Source organism: Dermochelys coriacea, chromosome 25 (assembly GCF_009764565.3).
Source record: "Dermochelys coriacea isolate rDerCor1 chromosome 25, rDerCor1.pri.v4, whole genome shotgun sequence".
Classification (NCBI taxonomy): domain Eukaryota; kingdom Metazoa; phylum Chordata; order Testudines; family Dermochelyidae; genus Dermochelys; species Dermochelys coriacea.
Window position 1 is genome coordinate 15805069 of NC_050092.1, and position 23674 is coordinate 15828742.

Sequence of the window (23674 nt, forward strand, 5' to 3'; positions counted from 1 at the left end):
ACCACCCTCTTAGTGAAAAAGTTTTTCCTAATATCCAATCTAAACCTCCCCCATTGCAACTTGAGACCATTACTCCTCGTTCTGTCATCTGCTACCATTGAGAACAGTCTAGAGCCATCCTCTTTGAAACCCCCTTTCAGGTAGTTGAAAGCAGCTATCAAATCCCCCCTCATTCTTCTCTTCTGCAGACTAAACAATCCCAGCTCCCTCAGCCTCTCCTCATAAGTCATGTGCTCTAGACCCCTAATCATTTTCGTTGCCCTTCGTTGTACTCTTTCCAATTTATCCACATCCTTCCTGTAGTGTGGGGCCCAAAACTGGACACAGTACTCCAGATGAGGCCTCACCAGTGTCGAATAGAGGGGAACGATCACGTCCCTCGATCTGCTCGCTATGCCCCTACTTATACATCCCAAAATGCCATTGGCCTTCTTGGCAACAAGGGCACACTGCTGACTCATATCCAGCTTCTCGTCCACTGTCACCCCTAGGTCCTTTTCCGCAGAACTGCTGCCGAGCCATTCGGTCCCTAGTCTGTAGCGGTGCATTGGATTCTTCCATCATAAGTGCAGGGTCCTGCACTTATCCTTATTGAACCTCATTAGATTTCTTTTGGCCCAATCCTCCAATTTGTCTAGGTCCTTCTGTATCCTATCCCTCCCCTCCAGCGTATCTACCACTCCTCCCAGTTTAGTATCATCCGCAAATTTGCTGAGAGTGCAATCCACACCATCCTCCAGATCATTTATGAAGATATTGAACAAAACGGGCCCCAGGACCGACCCCTGGGGCACTCCACTTGACACCGGCTGCCAACTAGACATGGAGCCATTAATCACTACCCGTTGAGCCCGACAATCTAGCCAGCTTTCTACCCACCTTATAGTGCATTCATCCAGCCCATACTTCCTTAACTTGCTGACAAGAATGCTGTGGGAGACCGTGTCAAAAGCTTTGCTAAAGTCAAGAAACAATACATCCACTGCTTTCCCTTCATCCACAGAACCAGTAATCTCATCATAAAAGGCGATTAGATTAGTCAGGCATGACCTTCCCTTGGTGAATCCATGCTGACTGTTCCTGATCACTTTCCTCTCCTCTAAGTGCTTCAGGATTGATTCTTTGAGGACCTGCTCCATGATTTTTCCAGGGACTGAGGTGAGGCTGACTGGCCTGTAGTTCCCAGGATCCTCCTTCTTCCCTTTTTTAAAGATGGGCACTACATTAGCCTTTTTCCAGTCATCCGGGACTTCCCCCGTTCGCCACGAGTTTTCAAAGATAATGGCCAAGGGCTCTGCAATCACAGCCGCCAATTCCTTCAGCACTCTCGGATGCAATTCGTCCGGCCCCATGGACTTGTGCACGTCCAGCTTTTCTAAATAGTCCCTAACCACCTCTATCTCTACAGAGGGCTGGCCATCTCTTCCCCATTTTGTGTTGCCCAGCACAGCAGTCTGGGAGCTGACCTTGTTAGTGAAAACAGAGGCAAAAAAAGCATTGAGTACATTAGCTTTTTCCACATCCTCTGTCACTAGCTTGCCTCCCTCATTCAGTAAGGGGCCCACACTTTCCTTGGCTTTCTTCTTGTTGCCAACATACCTGAAGAAACCCTTCTTGTTACTCTTGACATCTCTTGCTAGCTGCAGCTCCAGGTGCGATTTGGCCCTCCTGATATCTATCCTACATGCCCGAGCAATATTTTTATACTCTTCCCTGGTCATATGTCCAACCTTCCACTTCTTGTAAGCTTCTTTTTTATGTTTAAGATCCGCTAGGATTTCACCATTAAGCCAAGCTGGTCGCCTGCCATATTTACTATTCTTTCGACTCATCGGGATGGTTTGTCCCTGTAACCTCAACAGGGATTCCTTGAAATACAGCCAGCTCTCCTGGACTCCCTTCCCTTTCATGTTAGTCCCCCAGGGGATCCTGGCCATCTGTTCCCTGAGGGAGTCAAAGTCTGCTTTCCTGAAGTCCAGGGTCCGTATCCTGCTGCTTACCTTTCTTCCCTGCGTCAGGATCCTGAACTCAACCAACTCATGGTCACTGCCTCCCAGATTCCCATCCACTTTTGCTTCCCCCACTAATTCTACCCGGTTTGTGAGCAGCAGGTCGAGAAAAGCGCTCCCCCTAGTTGGCTCCCCTAGCACTTGCACCAGGAAATTGTCCCCTACGCTTTCCAAAAACTTCCTGGATTGTCTATGCACCGCTGTATTGCTCTCCCAGCAGATATCAGGAAAATTAAAGTCACCCATGAGAATCAGGGCATGCGATCTAGTAGCTTCCGTGAGTTGCCGGAAGAAAGCCTCATTGTAAGGCATTTGAACACACATGTTCAAGGACACATTTTCAGGATTGCAGACAATGAATGTTTACATCCTTGTACATTTCATATTACACATCAGCTACTAGGATACTGCGCATTAGCTATGGATTTATGATTACTGCTTTGCTTGTGTTATATCACCAGCATTCCTTAATGTATTCTTGTAACTACCACCTAACAAGTTAATTCTCGATGTTATCTCTTTGATTTTACTCCACTCACAGGCATGGGTCTGTGAGGGAACATGCAGATAACTCATTTTGGCTATGTCTGGTATATTTAGACAACCCTGGTTGATCAATCAATTTTATAGTTAATAGAACTGATGCCAATCCATAAATAGGAATTCCTGTGACATCAGAACAATGAACAATCCATGACACGAAGTTAGATCTGTCCCTTTCCACCAGTACTGGCTTAGTTATGGCTTTCAAGAGAATGTCACCAATTACCTCTCATTTAGAGTAAAAAAAATCAGCAGTATTAAACCGCACCAAATTGCAAACTAGGGAAGACCCCCTGTAAAGGATTCGTAGACCTACTCTGCAAAGAATCAACTACATGCAAAAAATTGATCTTAAGGCTGTCAGTTTGCCACCTACTAAAAAATCCACAGTGCACTAGGTTTGCCCAAGTATAATCTATTTACAAGCAAGCAGGCATCCTGGAGTTAATTAATAAGAAATCCCATAATCCTTGTTTGCTAAAAGACTTTTTACCGATTACTCATGCAAGCAATGCATATGATTTAAAAAACTATCCAATGGCTCAGATGACCTCACCTCTGGTATTTAGTCTAAGCACATAGCAAATTCCCAAAAAATGATGTAAAATATATCTGTTTTACATACTCTTTGAAATGTGTTTACTGGTTTTGTCTCATTGTCAATTACACCCATTACTCCCTTTTTTAGCTATTTGGAATGTGTAAATTTCAAAATACTGAGTAATGTTTGACCTTGCACCCAAATCAGAAGCAAATACCACTTCAGCATGCTTTTTACCCCTTACATCACAGTGCTCTATATCATGGAGAACAGGACTGAGCATTATTTACTGTATAATTTGGTGAGGTTACTAAAAACAAAAAGTTACATTTTCCTCTTAAAGCCAGCAAGGCTGAACAATGTTTTAACAGGATTTACAGGTGCAAGCTACACCAAATTAAGCCAGGTCTAAAGTCTATTTTTTTTAAAAATCACACCTTTAGTTAAAATAGTGCAATTGTGTGTGTGGACCAAGCCTAAATAAGTTTTAATTCACAGGTTTAGTTATTTCTGTGCAAGTCTGTGTGTGGACACACTTCTTTCGGAATAAAGGTATCCATACAGACTCGCACTGAAATAAGAGGTGTGAATTAATGCCAATTTAATTATTTCAGTGCAAGTTTGTGTGCAGACTCCAGGTCACTGAAAATAAGGGTCTATAAAGGAAAAAAATCCCTGCTCACAAAACCCTCCTGAAGTGAAAGTAACAAGAAAGGAAACCTAGATAGTCAAAGTAGACACTGTGGTTGGCTATTAAAACACATTTAATGAGGACTTGTAGAACCACAAAGGAACACACCGAGTCCCCAGATTGCCTTATAAATAGGATATCATTGGCCACAACTACAAAAGTGAGAAATATTATGACACAACTGAAGACAGCATTGGGAGAGGATTGCGTATAGGCATAGAGCACTGGTACGTGAACCCAACATTTACAATATGCTATCTCCTAGAGGCCTCAACCTGATCAGGGTCCCATAGTGTGAGGCACTGCACATACAGATAAAACAAAGACAGTGCAAGCTTAGAGCTCAAAATGTAGAATGATGAGAAAACGAGAGGATGAACAGAGATTTTGGGGTGGGGTGAGGAACATGCAGAAACACCTCCACAGTCAGAGAATCACAACAGTTCTACAATTCCATTCCAAGCCCCTGCGTATGTAAGGACCAAAGCCCGAGGTCCACTGTGTCCATTTCTAATTATAGAACTGTCCAGTTTTATGGGATTATGCACATTTATTAATTACTATCAAGAGTGAACTAGTTTCATTACTCTGGGAGATAAAGCAACCCAGTGAATCAAGCTCACCATAGTTGGATCCAGTGCTTGACAGACATCCACACCCAACTAGCAAACAGGAGTGGCAAATGGGAGTTTTGCGAGGAAGCTCTCCAGGTGAAGGAGCAGTGATTAGGTGACCTTTGGGGTGAGTTTGCTGTCCGCTGTGTGCCTGCTTGAATGAAATGTATAATGTGGTCTGTTGGGAAGTGGTGGGGGCCCATATGCTGAGCCTAGCATAGTTTCCTAAGGAGCTCTATCCTTTTATCCTAGTCCCTTTAGAATCCCTTAACAAGAGAGAGTGGGTCTAACTCAGGGAGAACGAGCATTTAAAATGCCAGCTAGTAAGCAACTAGAAAAGCTAGTGAACTGGAGAAGCAAGTGGGGGATTTGAGAGGGAGAAAGAGAGCTAGGTATACCTAAAAATATTCTCTAAACTTAGGCCAATAACTCCCTCACACACAGGGCAAAAGCACACACACACACACACACACAAAGAACAAACACACACAAAAGACCTTGCAAGAGTAAAAACAGTGCAGGCAGAAGTCCAGCAGCAGGGTGGGAGGTAGGGTGCGTATCATTTTATTGCACTGAATGCAGCACCTCTGATTACCTACCTTGTGGGCTGATGGCATGTGTGTGCATTTGGTGCAAGCAGCTTATGGCCCTCAGAGACCAAGTACGGGCTCTTGAGACCAGGGTGGATGAACTGCAGGAGCTAAGGGATGCAGAGAGGTACATACATGAGTCTTTCCGAGAAAACAGACCAGCCCCACCCCCAATCTGACAGCCACCACTCTGGTGAGGAGGATAAAAGTCTCAGGGCAGGATAACATTAAGATGGAACCATCCTGCAGTTGGGGCCCTCCTTCCACATGATGTCATGCTACCTTCTTACACTGAGGATACCTCTCCAGGGAAGGGGACTCCAGTTATTAGGAAGAGACAGGTAAAAGTACTGAGAGATTTGATTATTAGAAATATCTATATTTGGTTTTGTGATGACCAGGAGAACTGCATGGAGAATGGCCTGCTGGGTGCAAAGGTTGTGGACCTCTTGAGATATCTAGACAGATGTGTGTACAGTGCTGGGGAGGAGCTGGTGGTCGTGGTACTTGTAGGTACCAATGGCATAGGTAAAGGAGATAGCTCCCGGAGGCCAAATTTACGCCGCCAAGGAACAGATTAAAGTCCAGGAACTCGATGGTAGCGTTCTCTGAAATGCTGCCAGTTCCACACACAAGGCCAGTTAGAAAGGCAGAACTGCAGGGTCTCACTGAGTACATAAGACAACGACATTTGGAGGAGGGATTTAGGTTTATTAGGAACTGAAGAACGTTTTAGGACAGGAGGAGCCTATACAGGAAGGATGAGCTCCACCTACACCAAAATGGAACAAGATCGCTGGCATATAAAATTAAAAACAGTGTAGAAGAGTTTTTAAGCTAAGGGGTGAGGGAAAGCTGGCAGGTGCATAGGAGCACACGGTTTGGACAGAGACATCCCTCAGGGGAGGATTTACTAATGGGGATACTCTATATCCTAGTAAAGAGGAGGGAACAGAAGTTGACAAAGCATAGTTAGAAACTGAAGAGAAAGAGTCAAATAAAATAAAGAGTCCCATCCAACTGCATCACACAAAGGCAGACAACTAAATCTTGATAAATTTTATAAGTGTTTGTATACAAAAGCAAGAACTCTAAATATTAAGATGGGTGAACTTGAGTGCCTGGCATTAAATTAAGATATTCATCTAACAGGCATCACAGAAACTGTGTGTAACAATGAGAATCAATGGGACACAGTAATATTAGGAGACAAAATAGATAGGAATGACAGAGTAGATTGCCACTTCCCTACTAGTGCACTATATGTAAAAAAAAGGATCGAGCCAAATATATTAAAAAATCTTAAATGAATCAAACTGTATCATAAAACCTTTACAGATATACTATTCAAGCATGGAATTTGAGTATAGCAATAATAATATACTACTGACAACCTGACCAGGATGGTCATGACCTTCTCATAAACAAACTAGGGAAACAACCTAGGTAAGCTACTATAAGGTGGGTTCACTGGTTGTAAAACCTTTCCAGAGAGTAGTTAACAGTGGTTCACTGTCAAGCTGGAAGTGCATATTGAGTGGGGTACCACAGGTCTCGGTCCTGGTCCAGTTCTGTCCAATATTTTCATCACTAATTTAGATAATGGCATAGAGAGTACACTTAGAGTTTGCAAATGATAAAAAACTGGGAGGGTTGCAAATGCTTTGGAGGATAGGATTAAAATTCAAAACGATCTGGACAAACTGAAGAAATCATCTGAAGTAAATAGGATGAAATTCAATAGGGACAAATGCAAAGTACTCCACTTAGGAAGAAACAATCAGTTGCACACGTACAAAATAGGAAATGATTGCCTACGAAAGCGTACTGGGGTAGAGCGAACTAGGGATCATAGTGGATCACAAGCTAAATATGAGTCAACAGTGTAACACTGTAAAAAAAAAAGCAAGCAAACAAAGAATGTTGTAAGCAAGACATAAGAAGTAATTCTTCTGCTTTACTCCGTGCTGATAAGGACTCAACTGGAGTATTGTGTCCAGTTCTGGAAAGATGCCACATTTCAGGAAAGATGAGGACAAATTGGAGAAAGTCCGGAAGAGAGCAACAAAAAATGATTAAAGGTCTAGAAAACATGACCTATGAGGAAAGACTGAAAAAACTGGGTTTGCTTAGTCTGGAATAGAGAAGAGGGGAAGGAGGAGACATGATTACAGTCTTCAAGTACATAAAAGGTTGTTACAAGGAGGAGGGAGAAAAATTGTTCTAGTTAACCTCTGAGGACAGTACAAGAAGCAATGGGCTTAAATCGCAGCAAGGGAGGTTTAGGTTGGACATTGGGAAAAACTGCCTGTCAGGGTAGTTAAGCACTGGAATAAATTGTCTAGGGAGGTTGTGGAATCTCCGTCACTGGAGGTTTTTAAGCGGTTAGACAAACATTTATCAGGAATGGTCTAGTTATTACTTAGTCCTGGCTTGAGTGCAGGGGACTAGTGTAGATGACCTCTCAAGGTCCCTTCCAGTCCTACACTTCTATGATGATAGTAATTCTGAAATCCTCAAGGAGATTAGAGAGGCTACATAAAACAGAAAACCAAATCATAATGGGGGATTTCCATTAGCCCCATATTGATTGGGAACATGTCACCTCAGGGAAGATGCAGAGATATAATTTCTAGATACCATTAATGACCACTTCTTGGAGCAGCTAGTCCAGGAACCCACAAGGGGAGAGGCAATTCTTAATTTAGTATAAAGTACACAGCCTGTGGTCCAAGAGGTGAGTATAACTGAACCGCTCGGTAATGGTGACTGAAATGTAATTAAATATAACATCCTTGTGTGGGGGTGAGGAAAATAAAGAAACCCACTATGGCACAATTTAACTTCAAAAAGGGGAACTAAACCAAAAAAAACCCAACAACAAAAAAACCCACCCAGGAGATTAGTTAAGTGGAATTCTGTAGAAGGAACAGTCACAGGAGTGAAATGCCTAGAAGTTGCACAGAAACTTTTAAAAAACCACCATAATTAGAGGCTTAACCCATTTTATACCTCCCCCATTGGAAAAAAAAAAAAAAGTAAGAGGACCAAAAATATGCCACCATGGCTAAATAGAGTGAAAGAGGCAGTTAGAGAGAAAAAGACATCATTTAAAAATTGGAAGTTGAATCCTACTGAGGAAAATAGAAAGGAACAAACTCTGGCAAGTTGAGTATAAAAGGATAATTAGGCAGCCCAAAAAAGAATATGAAGAGCAACTAGAAAAAGACACAAGTTAACTCCAGGGTTGGTGGTTTTTTTTTTTTTTTTTTTTTTTAAAGTACATCAGAAGTAGGAAGCCTGCCAAACAATCAGCTGGGCCAATGGACAATCAAGGTAGTACAACTTCACACAATGTACAGTCAACCTGTGGAACTTGTTGCCAGGGGATGTTGAAGGCCAAAACTATATCTGGGTTCACATTACAAATTAGATGAGTTCATGGAGGATAGGTCCACCACTGGCTATTAGCCAAAATGGTCAGGGATGCAACCCCATGCTCTGGGTGTCCCTAAGTCTCTGACTGCCAGAAGCTGGGTCTGAACGACAAGGGATGGATCTCTTGATAAGTTGCCCTGTTCTGTCCATTCCCTCTGAAGCAGCTGACACTAGTCACTGTCAGTCAGACCCAGCACAGCCATTCTTATGTTCTTAACTAGAGAGAATAGTGCAGTCTTGGTCTGTAAAGGCTAATGACATGACCAGTGCATGGTGTCAATGTCTGGGGAAGTCTGGACAAGCCATGTGGTGAGCGCATTTAAGAGCAAAGAAGTATTTTATCAGTAGGCTAAAAACCCCAACATGTCAGGCCACATTTGACATCATGTAACTAGAAGCTACTGAGGTTTAAGTGAATAAAAAAAGGGAACTGCCATGCCTTTTGTGACTATGATCATTTTATAAAGTGTATGTCCTCAGAACAGCAGGCACTTTAAATAGAACATAGTCTACACCCACTAAATATATTATGCAGGCTTTTGCGGCAAATGTGAATGAAAACCAGAGCTGAAGTACCACTTAGTCTTGGCCCACCTCATACCAACATCACAGGCTCAGCAGATCTGTAATATAGAAGACTGAGGGCTGGCAGCAAGCTCAAACTGTTTTACTCTGTTTTCCATTTCTAGCGGGTTGGCAAATTGAGAACTTTACTTTCCATAACTAAGTTTAGCAGCTTCTCCCTAGCATGAATTAGCTGGTCTCTGGGAAAGCCTCACTTTTTCTACCTTTGGGGTTCTGCTATCATATTAATTCATTTTTTGCTGTTTCTTATTTATTAAGGAATGTGGCTTACAAGAGAAACACTTACAGGCAGTATTAATAGCTTGGGCCACTCTTATTTGGAACCATCCTTTGAAGAAAATTAAGTTTCATGAAGACGCCTCCAGGAATACATTATTCAAATGGCAGAAGAGTACCTAGTGCTGTTTTTATTTCACCTGTCATCTCTATAATATTCTTGAGTAACCTGGAATCCTCCTGTCAAATCAAACTAAGACAAGAATCAAAATTGTTCCACAACTGAAGAGGTACCTCAATCTATTCCACAGTCTGTGCTACCATCCTCCACTTCAGAGGCACTATGCTTTATTATTTCAGTGGATTAGGAAGGCCATTTTTGTAATGAATCCAAGAAATTCACATGTACCAATATTTGGTTTCAGAAACTGGCTGGATTTTTAGCTGAGACTTTCAAAAGTAGACATTTACAATGAATTTCTACCATTCCCAAATTATGCAAGTGGCTTCGCCAAGAATGGCTCTTATTTGGAAACTACTGCCAGTGAAGTTTATCAGCACTTTAGAAGGCCAGTATTTATCTTTTTACCAATCTTACAAAATCTCTAACACATATTCCATGTGTCTTTTAAATATATTCAATACTTCACATTTTTCCTTGACAAAGTGACCATACAGAATTCTTGGAGCATTCCAAAACTATGTAGTGAAGTAAAGCCTTGCCAATCATGTGGAATAAGCCTGGAACATAAGTTTCTAGCAGGACTAGTGCAAAAGTTTAACCAACCCAAACTTTATCCTTATAAAAAGCTCCCAGGAGACGCTAATTCCTTCAGAGGGAGATAGGGATAGATCACTCCATAATAGCCCTCTTCTGTACACTCCCCCTGAAGCTCTGGTATGGGCCACAGTCAGAGACAGGATACTGGGCAAGATGGACCATGGTCTGACCTAGTATGACTGCTCTTATGTTCTTATAACTTAGTCCATATAAAAATTTCTAAACCCTATGCCCAGCCATAGTTTAGTTTTCCTAAGTACTGCCCATACCAGAAGGCAATCCTCCACTTCAGTAAGAGATTACACTTTAAAGATTAAATTGTTTAAATTGTGGAAAGGAAAACAGAGCCTGCCTAGCTTTACGCTCGTATCCATCCTCTGGCACCCACCCAAAACATGTCCCCGCCATTTGTTGTAGATTCCCTATACTGTTCTAGTGTATCAATAAGGACACCTGTAACAACCACTCTATAATTAAAACAGCAACAGTTTCATTTCTTAACTCTCTTTTCGCATTTACATAACTTTAAACATTAAAAAAAAATTAAAGATGAACCATGATCGTTCCATCTTTTGCCTCTCTTTTTCACTCCCTCCTTTGTTCCTGAAGAAAGATAGAAAGAGATGGAAGTGACTCCCAAAGGTATCAACTACCACTGCTGGGTGGATCCCCGTAACACGTCAGACACTGGTGCCTCATCAGTTAGATGGTGGGTCATATCCAGTCTAAAGGCTGGGAATTCTTAAGTTTGCCTTCAAACCAGTGTCTTGCACATTAGCACAAAACAGTTTTAAAATGATCTTCACACATGTACTCACCAATTTGAGAGAGGGGAGGGAAAAGGAAAAAGCACTTTGGATGACAAATAGCCCATAATCTCCTAACACAAATATGCTGAAATCAGTGTGTTATTGCAGTCCAAAAAAGTAATAGTTTATTTTAACTACAGTGTTTTGTTAGCATTTGTATATTAACAAGGGCAGTGCAGTGGCAAATCACTTAATTAGGAGAAAAATATTTCAGTCTTGTTTTTTCTCCCTGAGGAATTCTGTTAGATTAGGTCACTTTTACAGTTTTGTCTTCCACAGAAAATGAATAGTCTTCACCATCTATTTTTCTAGATCAGGAGCTGGCAAGAAAACTCCAAAAAAGCTACCTAGGCAAAGCTGCCTGCAAGTTGCAGAGTCCGGTGAGTTCTGTCCCAGAAAAGAGGGGCAAATGCCACCAACAGAAAACTATTCTCAGAGCTCAAGATGGAATTATGAAGAGGGAGAAAGTGAGTTAAGCAGAAAAAGCTTTCAATTAGCTCCCAAACTACTTCCTAATTTATTTAGCAGCTTGCTGGCTATGTTTTTTAGCACTAAACACTCCAATTGAATAGCTTTTCCTCTCTAGCAGCTATTACTAAGATAGCTACTATATCCCGAATGTTCAATTGGTCCCCTTGCAATCTTTAAACAGCTTTTAAAAATTACATCTTGGAAGCTGGAAATTCAACAAAATACCCATCCCGGGGATGTTATTGTTAGAGATTTTATTAGAATGTTTCAGCTTGGCACCTGACAATTTCCCATACATAAACAGACACATGTGGAAGCTACAGTGTAACAAGAGATGCTTGTCATGTCTATTATGATATTGCATGTGATTGCTATACTATTATTGTATGTAGCAGAAAAAAGACCTTGCTAAAATTATTCATGAAGTCAGAATGCCAGATAGCGATCCATGTCGTATTTCCTTTGGGCTAGTGTTGCAGAAGTATAAGCAACAGCAGTCTATTTTCTGACCACCTTATTTTTCCAAGATCCATGATTTTTTATGCGCTAAGTCCATATTAACCCAGGACTGATTTTTGATTTATTTGATATACAATATCTTTTATAGTTAACTAGGACACCTATCAATCATTTTGGCAGTCTCAGTTGTTGGAGAAGGTAATGTCAAGAAGCATTTAAATTAATCCCATGGCAAGGTGTAGTTGTAGTTATATTTTTTCCAGAGTCTGGTTATTCTGAGCAAATGATTAGATGATTCAACACTTTCTACTAATTTGAGGAAAGCTGAGCTACCAGCATTGGCTAACTAGTCTTCACATAACAAAGAACATGCAGTAAGGAAAAAAAATGTAGTTTCAGGTTTCCTGACAGGCTATACTTAAAATATATGATTTTTTTTTTTAATTACAAACACAACTTGCCAGTACTATGCCACCATTCACCTTTTTTACGTTATATTAGAAATGTTGTTATGACTTACTTGAACTCTATGAAAAGGTCAGCTCATTAGCAGATGCCTGGCAACCAGGTATCACTAAAATAAGAGGTCACTGAAAAATGGGGGAATTTCTAAGCCAATACCTAAAGGCTCTTATAGTCTTACTGCAATCAAGCAGACTTCAAAAATGTTAATAGTCTTTCACATTTCAGAAGGACTCAAAAATATAAAGCAAAAATGAAATAGAGTATTGCCAAATGACTAAAACACACTTCAAAGCATTCTTCTGCCCCAAAAATCCCCAGAAAAACTCATTTTCAAAGGAGGATTCCTTGTTGTGCTTGGTTCTATTAAATGAAAAGCCCAAGTGACTCTCACTGTAGCCAAATCAACTCTGAAACAGGACATTTTGGTTGCGAACAATTCAGTTTCTGTAAGACAGAACATTTGCTACAAAGTTTTCATTGCATTCTCCTATTAAACTCACAACTGACTTAAGTATTCATCATCACTTAACAGAATATGAATTTACACTAAGAAAAATGGGACCAATAATTCTCCACTTCATCAGCTCCAGCTGTGATAATAATTGAGGCAGTAGCACAGACATGAGTTGAGCAGTTACCATGTTGTCTAACCCTACTGTAAAAATGTGAGTTGTCTATACTTCAAACCTTCACTGCTCCCACTGATACTCAAGCTGAACTCTTGGAGAATTATAGGTCCTAACCCATATGCAGACATAACCCTACTCATATTTCTTGGTTAGAGTCACAGGTGCCTCCATAACTTCTCTACATGCAGGATTGTACTGCCTTATTAACTTGCATGCATCTACGAATGCTTTATTTCATCCTTTTTAGTTTCAAGCTGATCAGTAGCACCCTTCATACAAACTTGTGCTCAGCTCTGCAAGACATTTTGGGATACAGCTGTACTGCATTTTGTTACTTTTATTAAGAAGCAAACAAAGGGATTTACGAAAATACAGCCCCAGATAGGAGTTTAGGTTGAATTAATGTGTGATGGACAAAGGCCCTTAAAGCGTGAGAAAAGTTCTTGACTGAAATACTTATAAAAAGAAACTATTAAATCCTAAATTTTAGATGGTATACATTGAAATGTCATCTTTATGTGAAGGTTTATTTAGAAAATTCCCAAGTTTAGGTTTCAATCTTTAGTCATATTTCTAGCTAGGAGTGGTTCTTTATGATTCAGACTTCCACGTTAGGTGTATCAATTTCTAAGGACTTGGCTACACTTGCGAGTTACAGCGCAATAAAGGAGCCCTGGGTGCATTAGCTCGCTACCTGTCCACACACACGGGCAAGGCACATAGAGCGCTCTGACTCCGCAGCTACAGCATTGCTGATACTCCACCTTGGCGAGTGAAATAACGTTTGCTGTGCCCTTACCGGAGTGCTGTGGCGCTAGTGTGAACAAGGTGTTGCTTTCCGGTGCTCTGATCAGCCTCCGGAAATGTCCCATAATCCCCTTAAGTCAAGTGGCCACTCTTGTTATTGTTTGGAATTGACTGCAGGAATGCGGAAATGCCCTTTGAAAGCTCCGTTTCTGACAACCAGCTGCTTATCTGCTCTGAGACAAAGCAACCATTAGGGTGGAATGCTGTGTGAGAGAGAGAGAGAGAGAGAGAGAGAGAGGGGCGCGGGGGAGGCGAGGGGGGTCTGCTGCTGTCTAAACTTACAAGACAGCATGCTGACATGCTCTCAGCCCCCCAAAAACCCACTCTCTCTCCCCGCAGATACACACAACACGCTCCCTGTCACACTCCACCCCCCCATTTGAAAAGCACGTTGTAGCCACTTGCATGCTGAAATAGCTGCCCATAATGCACCGCTCCCAATGCCGCTGCAAGTGCCACAAATGTGGCCACGCCAGTGCACTTGAAGCTGTCAGTGTGGACAGATTGCAGCGCTTTCCCTACTGCGCTCTCCGAAGGCTGGTTTAACTCAAAGCGCTCTACATCTGCAAGTGTAGTCATGCCCCAAGAATGCTTGAATAAAACAGCATTCATTTTTTATTGCATAACAGATAATTACAAATCTAGCTGCTGAAGTTTGGAGTATGTGCATTTCTCATTCAGGTGGCAAAATATAACATGTGATTTCAAGCCCCTCTATCTGATTTGATTATGTTGTATCACATCTTGCAAATTAGAGTCCAAAAGAGTTAACAGTATCAGACACAGCAAGATCAGCTGATTGAATAGTGCTTTCCACAGTGACCCCTTCCTGTTTTCTGTTCTAAACTGCAAACTTGAGCTCCAGCAACTGGCAAACCTCAAATTCTACTTCTGCTTTCAAGTAGCAGAAAGCAAGGCAAAATGCTTGCATGCGCTCCCTGTTCTGTAAAGCACCATGGGTAAAATTTTCAAAAGCACCTAAGTGACTCACATTGAAAAATGATACAGCAAAAAACCCTTATCACTGGGTAGTTGAACACTTTTCACAAAGTGATCACTCCATATCTGACCTCTCAGCCTTCATCCTCAAAGGAAACCTGCACAATACCTTCAAAAGATGAGTGTGGGAGCTTAAATTCATAACTTTTCTAGACACTAAAAACCATGAACTCAATAGGGACTAAGCAGGCCACTCGTCTGTTTTTTAAATGAACTGTCCTGCTTTTGTAATGTTTGTTCCCTATCCAGCACTGAGACAAAACCAGATATGGTTTTATCCAGTATCTGATGAGGGATGCCATAATGGAGAGCGCTCCATTCCACCACAACCAGTGTGACCTTGTACACACCATGCGCATGGTCACACCAGTGGGGGCAAGATGACACAATCTTCCAAATGGTGCCCCCGTGTGGCGTGACCCTATACGCACATCACACTGATGGGGATGGGATCACGCCCACATCATTCCCAGAAATACCAGAATCTCCAGTATTCTGGGTATATACGAGTGGCCACCCTCATAAGGACACTGGATTTAATAATTATTACAACAATCTGTAACCCACTAACACCCCTGTATAAGACTGATGGTTCCTGTCTTTCCTTCTGGTGGAAATGATGTAGTAATTAAGACAGAATTTGCTCAGAACACTTATGGGTTAATCAAAATTTCTCCCCAGCTGAGAACATGCTTCTGCCCGAAGCAAACATTTACACCAGAGAAGTAAATCCCCGTGAAAGGAGTTCACAATGGAAAGGCTAAAGACATCCTCACCATGCAAAAAAAACACCAATAGATTCAGAGCAGTAACTATTTCAATGGAGAGCTATTTATTTATGAAAACATTCACTGTATTCCTTATTCAGTGGAACCAAGTGACTGGTTCTGCTTGACCCTAGACTCAAATACTGACAGTGTCCTAATGAGAGACACCCAATGAATCCTTTACCCCAGCACATTGAGCTCTGGCTGTTAAAATATAACTGATCAAAACCGACATCTCTGAAGACGAGAAAGTAACTTGCAAAGGAAAAATAGAGAAATAGCCTATTTCAAAAGAGGACTAAATGGTCTATTTCATCTATGCAGAAAGTTAGTTGCAAAGAAAGATTAGAGATTAAAAACAAATAATTTAAAAATCTGTCTTCAAAGTAGCAGATCAACAGACATGGATTTTCAATGCCTCTGCAGGAGAAAGGCCTTCAAAATCCTCCCTAAAAATGACACATACCAGCAATTATTCAGAAAGTTTTTAAAAAGTAATTTGTGCATAGAAAAATTTCAGCCTAAGTTTACCTCCAGTACTGGTCCAGCTCCCAAAATAGTTCTCTCCACACCACTTGCGTACCCCTTCTGACTCAGTGCAGTGAGACAATGAATTAAAAAGTTTGTACTTTGAGTTTTTCCAGATCCACTTTCACCTGAAATGACTATACACTGGTTAACATGTTTTTTAAGCATTGTGTGATAAGCCACATCAGCTATGGCAAAAATATGGGGCTCCAACTTCCCAAGTTGGTGATTCTCATACATCTTGACATATTTGGGGTTATAAATGGGCAAGAATTTGAAGGGGTTGATGGCAATCAGAATGCTTCCTGCATACGTATAAATCTTGTGTTTTAGAAAGCGGCGTTTGAGATTCTCTAGGAGTGTTGTTTCTGTTAAATTGGAGAGATTGCATAAGTCATCAAAGTCTTCCTGATGCCATGGAAGAAAACCCCTTTCAACCAATCGTCGAGCATCCTTCTCCTTGGACACGAACTGCATATGGACATATTTGATGGTCCCATCAGCGTCCCTCTCTTGCAAAAGAAAGTAGTACCCATCGTTTTGTGGATGCTCATCCTGAGCACGGCGGGGCCAAAGCAAAACCCTATGAACAGGAGAGTCATTCAAATCAAGTACCCATTCTTCACCTCCCGATTCTTTCACCTCCACAAGCACATAATGCTTTGAGACATCCAAGTTCAAAATATGTATCACATCCTTGATTACATCTGAAGTGGTGCTGTCCTTAGTTGCAGTCACACTGCAGCAGGTGGTGCTTTCTGTCGAGAGCTGGGGGTAAATATGAAGGTTATAGGCCGCCTTCTCCTGGCAAACTGCACTTCCAGCATCTTTTAAATTCATTCTGCCCCCAACCTGACTTCAGCATACCGCCCCAGCTTGTTGCTCAATGCCCATTATCTGCAAAAGGAGAGTGAAGAGAGTCAGATGTTTAAAGGTATCCCATCCAACCGGTTTCCCTGAAATACAAAAGCAACTGAACCAAAAAATAAAAAGTTATCTGAAATTTAAGATGAAGTTATTACACAGGCAAATTTATGGAAAGTAAGGTGTTTTCCTGAACATCAGTGATGTTATTTCAAACAAACTGCCCATTTTTACTTAGGATCTTGCAATGGAAAGATTTTCTTGATGAGTGAGACTCAGATAGTAGAGGTTGAGGTGGAAAGAGTGTGAGCATCTGAATTTCACAAGCTGTTCCTTCCAGCCTGAGATAGTTCTCTCCTCACATAAGCACAGTAACACAGTGGCTATTTCTTTCATAAAATTCACAGCAATTATTGAGAAGAGAGACAATTTAGAGTTAATTTCATTACTATCAACCAACCAACAACCACACTCTTAATACCCCAAAGCGTATTTTTGCTTTTCACCTCCTATTTCAGGAAGAGAGAAACTAAAATTAGTCTAAATTGTAGCACATTTCAGTTATAAATTTCATAACTATCTCATCTGGGATTCACAACTCTCATTCCATACCTAAAGAACCCCCTATTCATTCCTTTACCTTTGTCTTTCTAACTATTGCTTCATCTCTCTCCTCCCATTTGTTTTCAAGCTCCTTATACATGAAGCTCCTGTAGTGTCATTGATTCCCACTAACTTGATTTCCCCTCCTCATCCCCTACTGGACCCCTGCAATTGAGCTTCAGTTTCATGGGAGTAGAGAGAGCAAATCTTATGGAAGTCAACCAACACCTTTTTGTGGCCAAGTTAAAAGATGCTGGTCTGTACTCCTCTTTGATTTGCAATCCACTCTGAATCACTGTCCTTCGCTCAGTGTGGTGCTTCATCAGGCATTCAACTGCCATCTAGTTATGTTCCATGGATAGTCACACTACAAGTCCAAACCATTACAACTGTGGTACACTGAGTTCAATGACCTCTATTATTAACTTATAAGTGGAGAGCAGTTTCCTAAAGGAAATCTTACAGTTTAGGCAGATGAACAATAAAGCTCTATCTTTGCTCTCTTCAATTTAAGGTGCTCTATAACAGTATACGCAGAGGATGCTACTTGAACAAGTGACCCAAATACAAGTCACAAATTAAACCAAAACATAGTACAATATGAGAAAGTCAATTCAAGTTACAAATTAACATGCAGTCATTTTCAATGGCAGACTATTTTAGGCCAAAGGGTTCCACAAATAAGGTCTACAGTGAGTTGGAAACATTATTTTGTTGGCATTTCCACCACAGGTGGTCAATGAATCACTCCAGAGATGCACATGACAGTTCTGCCACTCCTGAACATAGTCTAAGAATGGAGAACTTCATTTCTAGGCAATTGTGTAGAAGCAAGAGTTTCTGAAACATTTTCTGTTATGCAAGTTTTTTAGATTGTTTTCAGTTCATCCTTATCAAATGGGAGGCAGAATGAACCACAGTGGGACAAATAATGGCACTTCTCTGGTTAATCCATATGATCCCCTGCAGAATGGTTCCTTATTCTACATAAAAATTAAGTCTATCACTTCTAAGAAGCTCGTTGTGACACTCACACAGGCGGTTGGATCGGACGACTGAGGAAGTCCCATCCATTTCTTAAATCTATAATTATCACTGATTTTTGACTAGTGGCAGATACTCAACCACAAAGGTTAAAGGTTTCAGAGTAGCAGCCGTGTTAGTCTGTATTCGCAAAAAGAAAAGGAGTACTAGTGGCACCTTAGAGACTAAAAAATTTATTTGAGCGCAAGCTTTCGTGAGCTACAGCTGAATGCATCCAATGAAATGAGCTGTAGCTCATGAAAGCTTATGCTCAAATAAATTTTTTAGTCTCTAAGATGCCACTAGTACTCCTTTTCTTTTTTTAAAAAGGTTAAAAGGTTATATAAGAGCAAGTCTACACTTAAAATGTTTCATTGGTGCAGCTGTATTGGTGCAGCTGTGCCACTGTAGCACTTTAATGAAGATGCTCTAAACTAACGGGAGAGAGCTCTCCTGTCAGCATAGTTAATCTACCCTCTCCAAGGCAGTAGCTATGTCAGCGGGAGAAGCTTTGTCAAGCCACAGCAAAGTAAAATTTACAAGACTCAGCTACTTTCTCCATTGCTACTCAGAACCCCAGTCAGCAGTGAGATCATCAAGAAATAGAATTTCACCTTACTGCTGCTTGGGAAAGCTAAAAACAGAAGGGACCCTGGAATTATTAATGGAAAAGAGGATCCAAAAAAACCACTAAAGCTACAGACTTATCGAAGAGTGACAAAGACCACTTCATCTTATCTCCTCAGCCAGGCAGTTCTGGGAAAAAAGTAGAGTAGTTTAGACACTCCCCAATCACAGAATTCCTGCTCTCTTCCAGCAGCGAGACATTTCAGACACTTACTAGCCAGAGACTGGTATGAAAGATGGACCCAAGCAGAGTCCAGGGGCAGCATTCCCACAGAAACCTCAGCAGCCTTCTACTTCCCAGTTGCTGAAGGTGGCTGGAGGCTGCTTTTCTTACCTAGGCATTAACATTGTTGATAAAGGCTACCCAACTTCATCTACTAGCTCATATAAAGGCCGTCTGATACATTTTTCACTCATCCATCACATTTTCCAAAACTAAAGTCTTGGATATCTGCTGGGGGAAATGGAACACTAGTAGTCTCAGCTCTGTTCATGGAAGACAGGCCCATTATAAAATAATATACTGCTTGTTTAGGGGACAGCTGGTGGTCTGAGCTCAGGAGATTTCCAAGACTGAGAAACAGGAAAAAGAAATATTTCCCATCCTGGGGAAGGCTGATCACTGACAAAGCAATGTGCAGATGGTAGACATCAACCTGAGACTATTTATGCTAGACGCAGATTTGCAGTACATGCAGTCATCACAGACATCTGCTTTAGGGGACATCAAACAGACAACGCAGTTTTGTTTCCTCATGGGATAGTCTAGGGCACAGAGTCTTCAGTGAAAAGAACTTGCTGCAACATGATTACTACATACGTTCAATGAGGGAGAACATAGGAAGAGTCACCATAATGGTTGCTTCACTTCAACCAAATACGAAATCCAGATGCAGTTTGCTTTATTTTAACACTGCTGAATTTTCAGAGGCCCTCTTCCTCATTGTGGATCAGCTGCTTCATATAAAACATTTAGAGAGTTATTTAATATTGATGTTAAAGGTTATTTTAATATTAAAGGCTGGGATTTTCAAAGGACTCTAAGGAAATTGGATACCCAGCTTTCAATGAATTCCTTTTGAATTGAATTGCCTTTGAAAAATCCAGATGAAATTATTCAATAATTTGTGTGAAGGTGACCAAAACCATTAAAACTTAAATGTTAAAGTTCACTTTGGAGTAGTCTGAAATGCAACGTTGCAATAATCCATCAGATACAAAGAGGAGGAGAACCTCAGTGCAGTGTCATAAAATTAGAAACTTTAAAGATCATCAATTGTTAGGTCTAATTACCTTGACAGTATCCCTTTAAAAAGAGCTAAAGTGGTCTCATGAAATCTTCAAAAGCAAAGCAGAAATGAACATGGATGTTCTGTGAAGCAACAGGCATTAAACAAAATAAGATGTAAATATCTTCTGGTCTACCCATCAATCTGCTTACAGATCCCAGCAGAAGAAGCCTCCGCTATTCACCCCAACAGCTCAAGGCCACGATTTGGCAGGTTAGCGAGCTGAGGACTTCTCTGCCTACAAGTTCAAAAACTATACTAAATCATAACCTAGAGGCTGAAATACATTTCTCTTGGGATAAACATTTAAAATCACTTGAACAGGAGAAATCAAACATTTAAACAAAACTAGGCCTCAAGCCAAGATGATATATACCTAGAGCCCTGTTGGACCCAGCAAGGGGTTTGGTGGGCTTTTTTTCATATTTTGCTCAATGACAGCTCCAAGGAGTGCCCAAGAGATAGGCCTTTTCTGCACAGTGGTGGGAGGGGACTGTCTGAGGTTTTAAAATACTGGCCTGAGCAGTGTGGCTGAGGAAATAACCTTTTGGAACACGCTCTAGACTAGGTAGAAACTAGCCAACACTGGTCAGGCAAACCATATTTAAAAATTGTGAGGAATTTGCTTATAATAGTTTTATAAGCTGGTTCAGACACTTTATCGCTTCAGTGTAAACAGGGCTCTAAATGATACACAAATCTGAGGTCAGCTGTAGCAGAGACATTGGACACAGAAGAAAATTAGATTCTTAAGGTGAATGTCTGTTGCCACAGACTATTACTGGAATTTCAGAAGTAAACAGTATGCCTAAGCAGTCTGCTAGAGCTAGTAGAGTACATTACAGAAGTGAATTCATGATGTACTACTGGAGAATTACTAGATCTCTAGGCTGGTACAAAAGAAACCAAACCAGACTTTCAGATAATTTTATCTTCTTCCGCCTCTCTTGATTTGCTTATTGATTTAAAGTAGGACATTTACCATATGACCCAAGCAATGTTATTTTTTATTATTTGTAGCATCCAAGGAGCCCTAGTCATGAACCAGGACCCCATTGTACTAGGTGCTGTACAAACAGAACAAAAACTCCTTGTCCCAAAGAGCTTAAAATCTAAGTATATGACAAAAAATAACGGATGGATTACAGACAGACAGGGAGTACAAGAAATCTATTTTTTTTTCCTGTTTCAGTTTTCATTACTCTTCCCCTCTGGACTATATGATATACAGAATATTAACAGAATACTTACAAGTAGCACGAATATAATCAGTTTGTTAAGGAGCACTACTTAACCCAATATTCATTTTTATGCTAAGTACATGCAAATTGCTCAGTACTGAGTATACTAAAGATTTCTCAAACAATAACCTATTCAACATGAGAGGTGTCTCATTCACTCCATCACAGAAGAAGGGAGTAGCTGTCATTTACATCACTGGAGAAGAGCAACATCCCAGAACACGAATCATTTTTTTGGTTGGAACAGAGGGGAAGCAACATGCTTTAATTTTACTAAGTGATTAGCATGAACTTTTTAAATTCTCTTCTTGCACAGACAGACAATGTGAAGAAGACATTGGAGTTGGGAAAATAGGCTAACAAGCAAATTTCATTGAGTAATTCCGTAGATAGTTTCAAACTGTTCTTGAGCCTCAATATCATCAATTATGTTTTGTAAAGTATATAAGAACACACTATTTTACAATCTGGTAAGCTATTGGAAAACATGACAGTGCCTCAACCAGCACAGGGTAGCTGTTTAGTTTAAATAAGGCCATAATTTGAAGCTGCATATTTATCCAGTGAATCATACTGAAGCAAGGGAAAGCTAACATTACAACAAAAATTTGCAGGAAGATCTGTTCATATATTTCAATTCTTTTCATTTCCATGTGCACTTGGATTGCCTCATGCTTAGGGCCCTTAGTTTTCAGGTTTTATTTTATTTATTTTTTCCCTGGGAATTTACCTGTGTTTATTACTACAACAACAAACACAGATGAAAATCAGTGCAAAAAACTTAATTTTTCTGGGTAAATATAGGGGTTTATTTTAGTGGATGGAAGGACAGGTGGTATTCAGTATATAAAGTATTCAGTAGATTAATGCTTTGATGAATAGAATTCAGTGTGGTTGCTGAAGGACTAAAACAGAACTCAAAACATAATGACACTTCTGAGTTTAAGAAAACAATGTGACTAATCTCCAAATGAAACTTTTCATTTGAATAAACAGTTTACTATTGTAGACTTAGAACTATTAGCCTATAAATATTTACATTTAATAATTGGGCCACACCATTTGCAGTGCATACACTCAACTTCATCCTTTCCTCCTGTTTGTTTTTTTAAAACTTTCAAATACTTCCTTGTGTTCTGATACAGATTTTTGTTTTCTTCCCTTTTTAGTGTGTCACATATTTAAACTGTTACCAGCTAATAGCTTGAAAAGTGTATGTGGTGGGCGTGAGATTCATCACTATGTTCAGATGCTACGCCTGGGAGAATTCTGCATCACTGTATGTGCGCAGAACTCGTGTCCCCCTCAGATTTCTTTGTTTCCCTACAGAAAAATGAATTCTGATGGGGAAACAAAGGGAAGCCAAAAGAGTGGTTATACACCCCCGCTCTGGCAGTGCAGGCAGATTGGTTTGTGCAACTGGAGCAACTGGTGGAGATGTAAATCACTGCTGGGGGGGAGTGGAGGGAACGGGACTGAGCAGTGTGTGTGAGAGAGACACTGTCCCTCTTGCTTGCTATTGCAGCACGCTCAGCACGGAGGGGCAGGGTATCAGGGTGATTCTGAGGTAGGCAGGCATGGGGCAGGCTCTGCCCCCTCAGGCAGAGCAAATGTAGCAGCCTGCCTGCTTAGTGAATTGTTCCTATTTTCTTTGTGAATTCCCCCAGTAGTATAAAACAGGTGTAAAAGTTTTAAGGCTTCTTTACGTTGCCAAAGTGGTGTAAAGGACAGTACGGCCTTATAAATGCTTACGGTGCTTTAGTGATTAGAACTGAACTAAATTTTTGGACTGAAAATATTTCCTATCAAAATGTGCTCCATCAACTGTTTGCTACTGACCTTTCTGGAGATGGTCAGTAGCCAATATAAATTCTGAGTTTGATTACCCAGCCATCACTTGCTCTTCAGTTGCCTATGATGCAACACTGAGCATATGGCTGCATATATTTGTTGATTAATAACTAGAAATAAAGGGTCAAATCTAGCTACATTACTATTAGGCAAGAGGGTTTGGGGATTTTCTTCAATACTCCCCACTCCCATTCTCCATCCATTGCATTGTAGTTTAAATAAATTACCAAAATA

The 23674-nt window shown here is 40.7% G+C and overlaps 1 protein-coding gene across 15 annotated transcripts in view; it reads right to left on the reverse strand.

The window, feature by feature from the left end:
* The window catches only part of MYO9B (myosin IXB), an 80114-nt gene that overhangs the window by 48419 nt on the left and 8021 nt on the right, over window positions 1-23674 (reverse strand). For all 15 annotated transcript variants that reach the window (XM_038383657.2, XM_043502619.1, XM_038383660.2 and 12 more), the window contains exon 2: window positions 15946-16839. In XM_038383657.2, the coding sequence (XP_038239585.1) occupies window positions 15946-16782 (837 nt within the window). In that variant the 5' untranslated portion in view covers window positions 16783-16839. The remainder of the gene's footprint in view (window positions 1-15945; window positions 16840-23674) is intronic.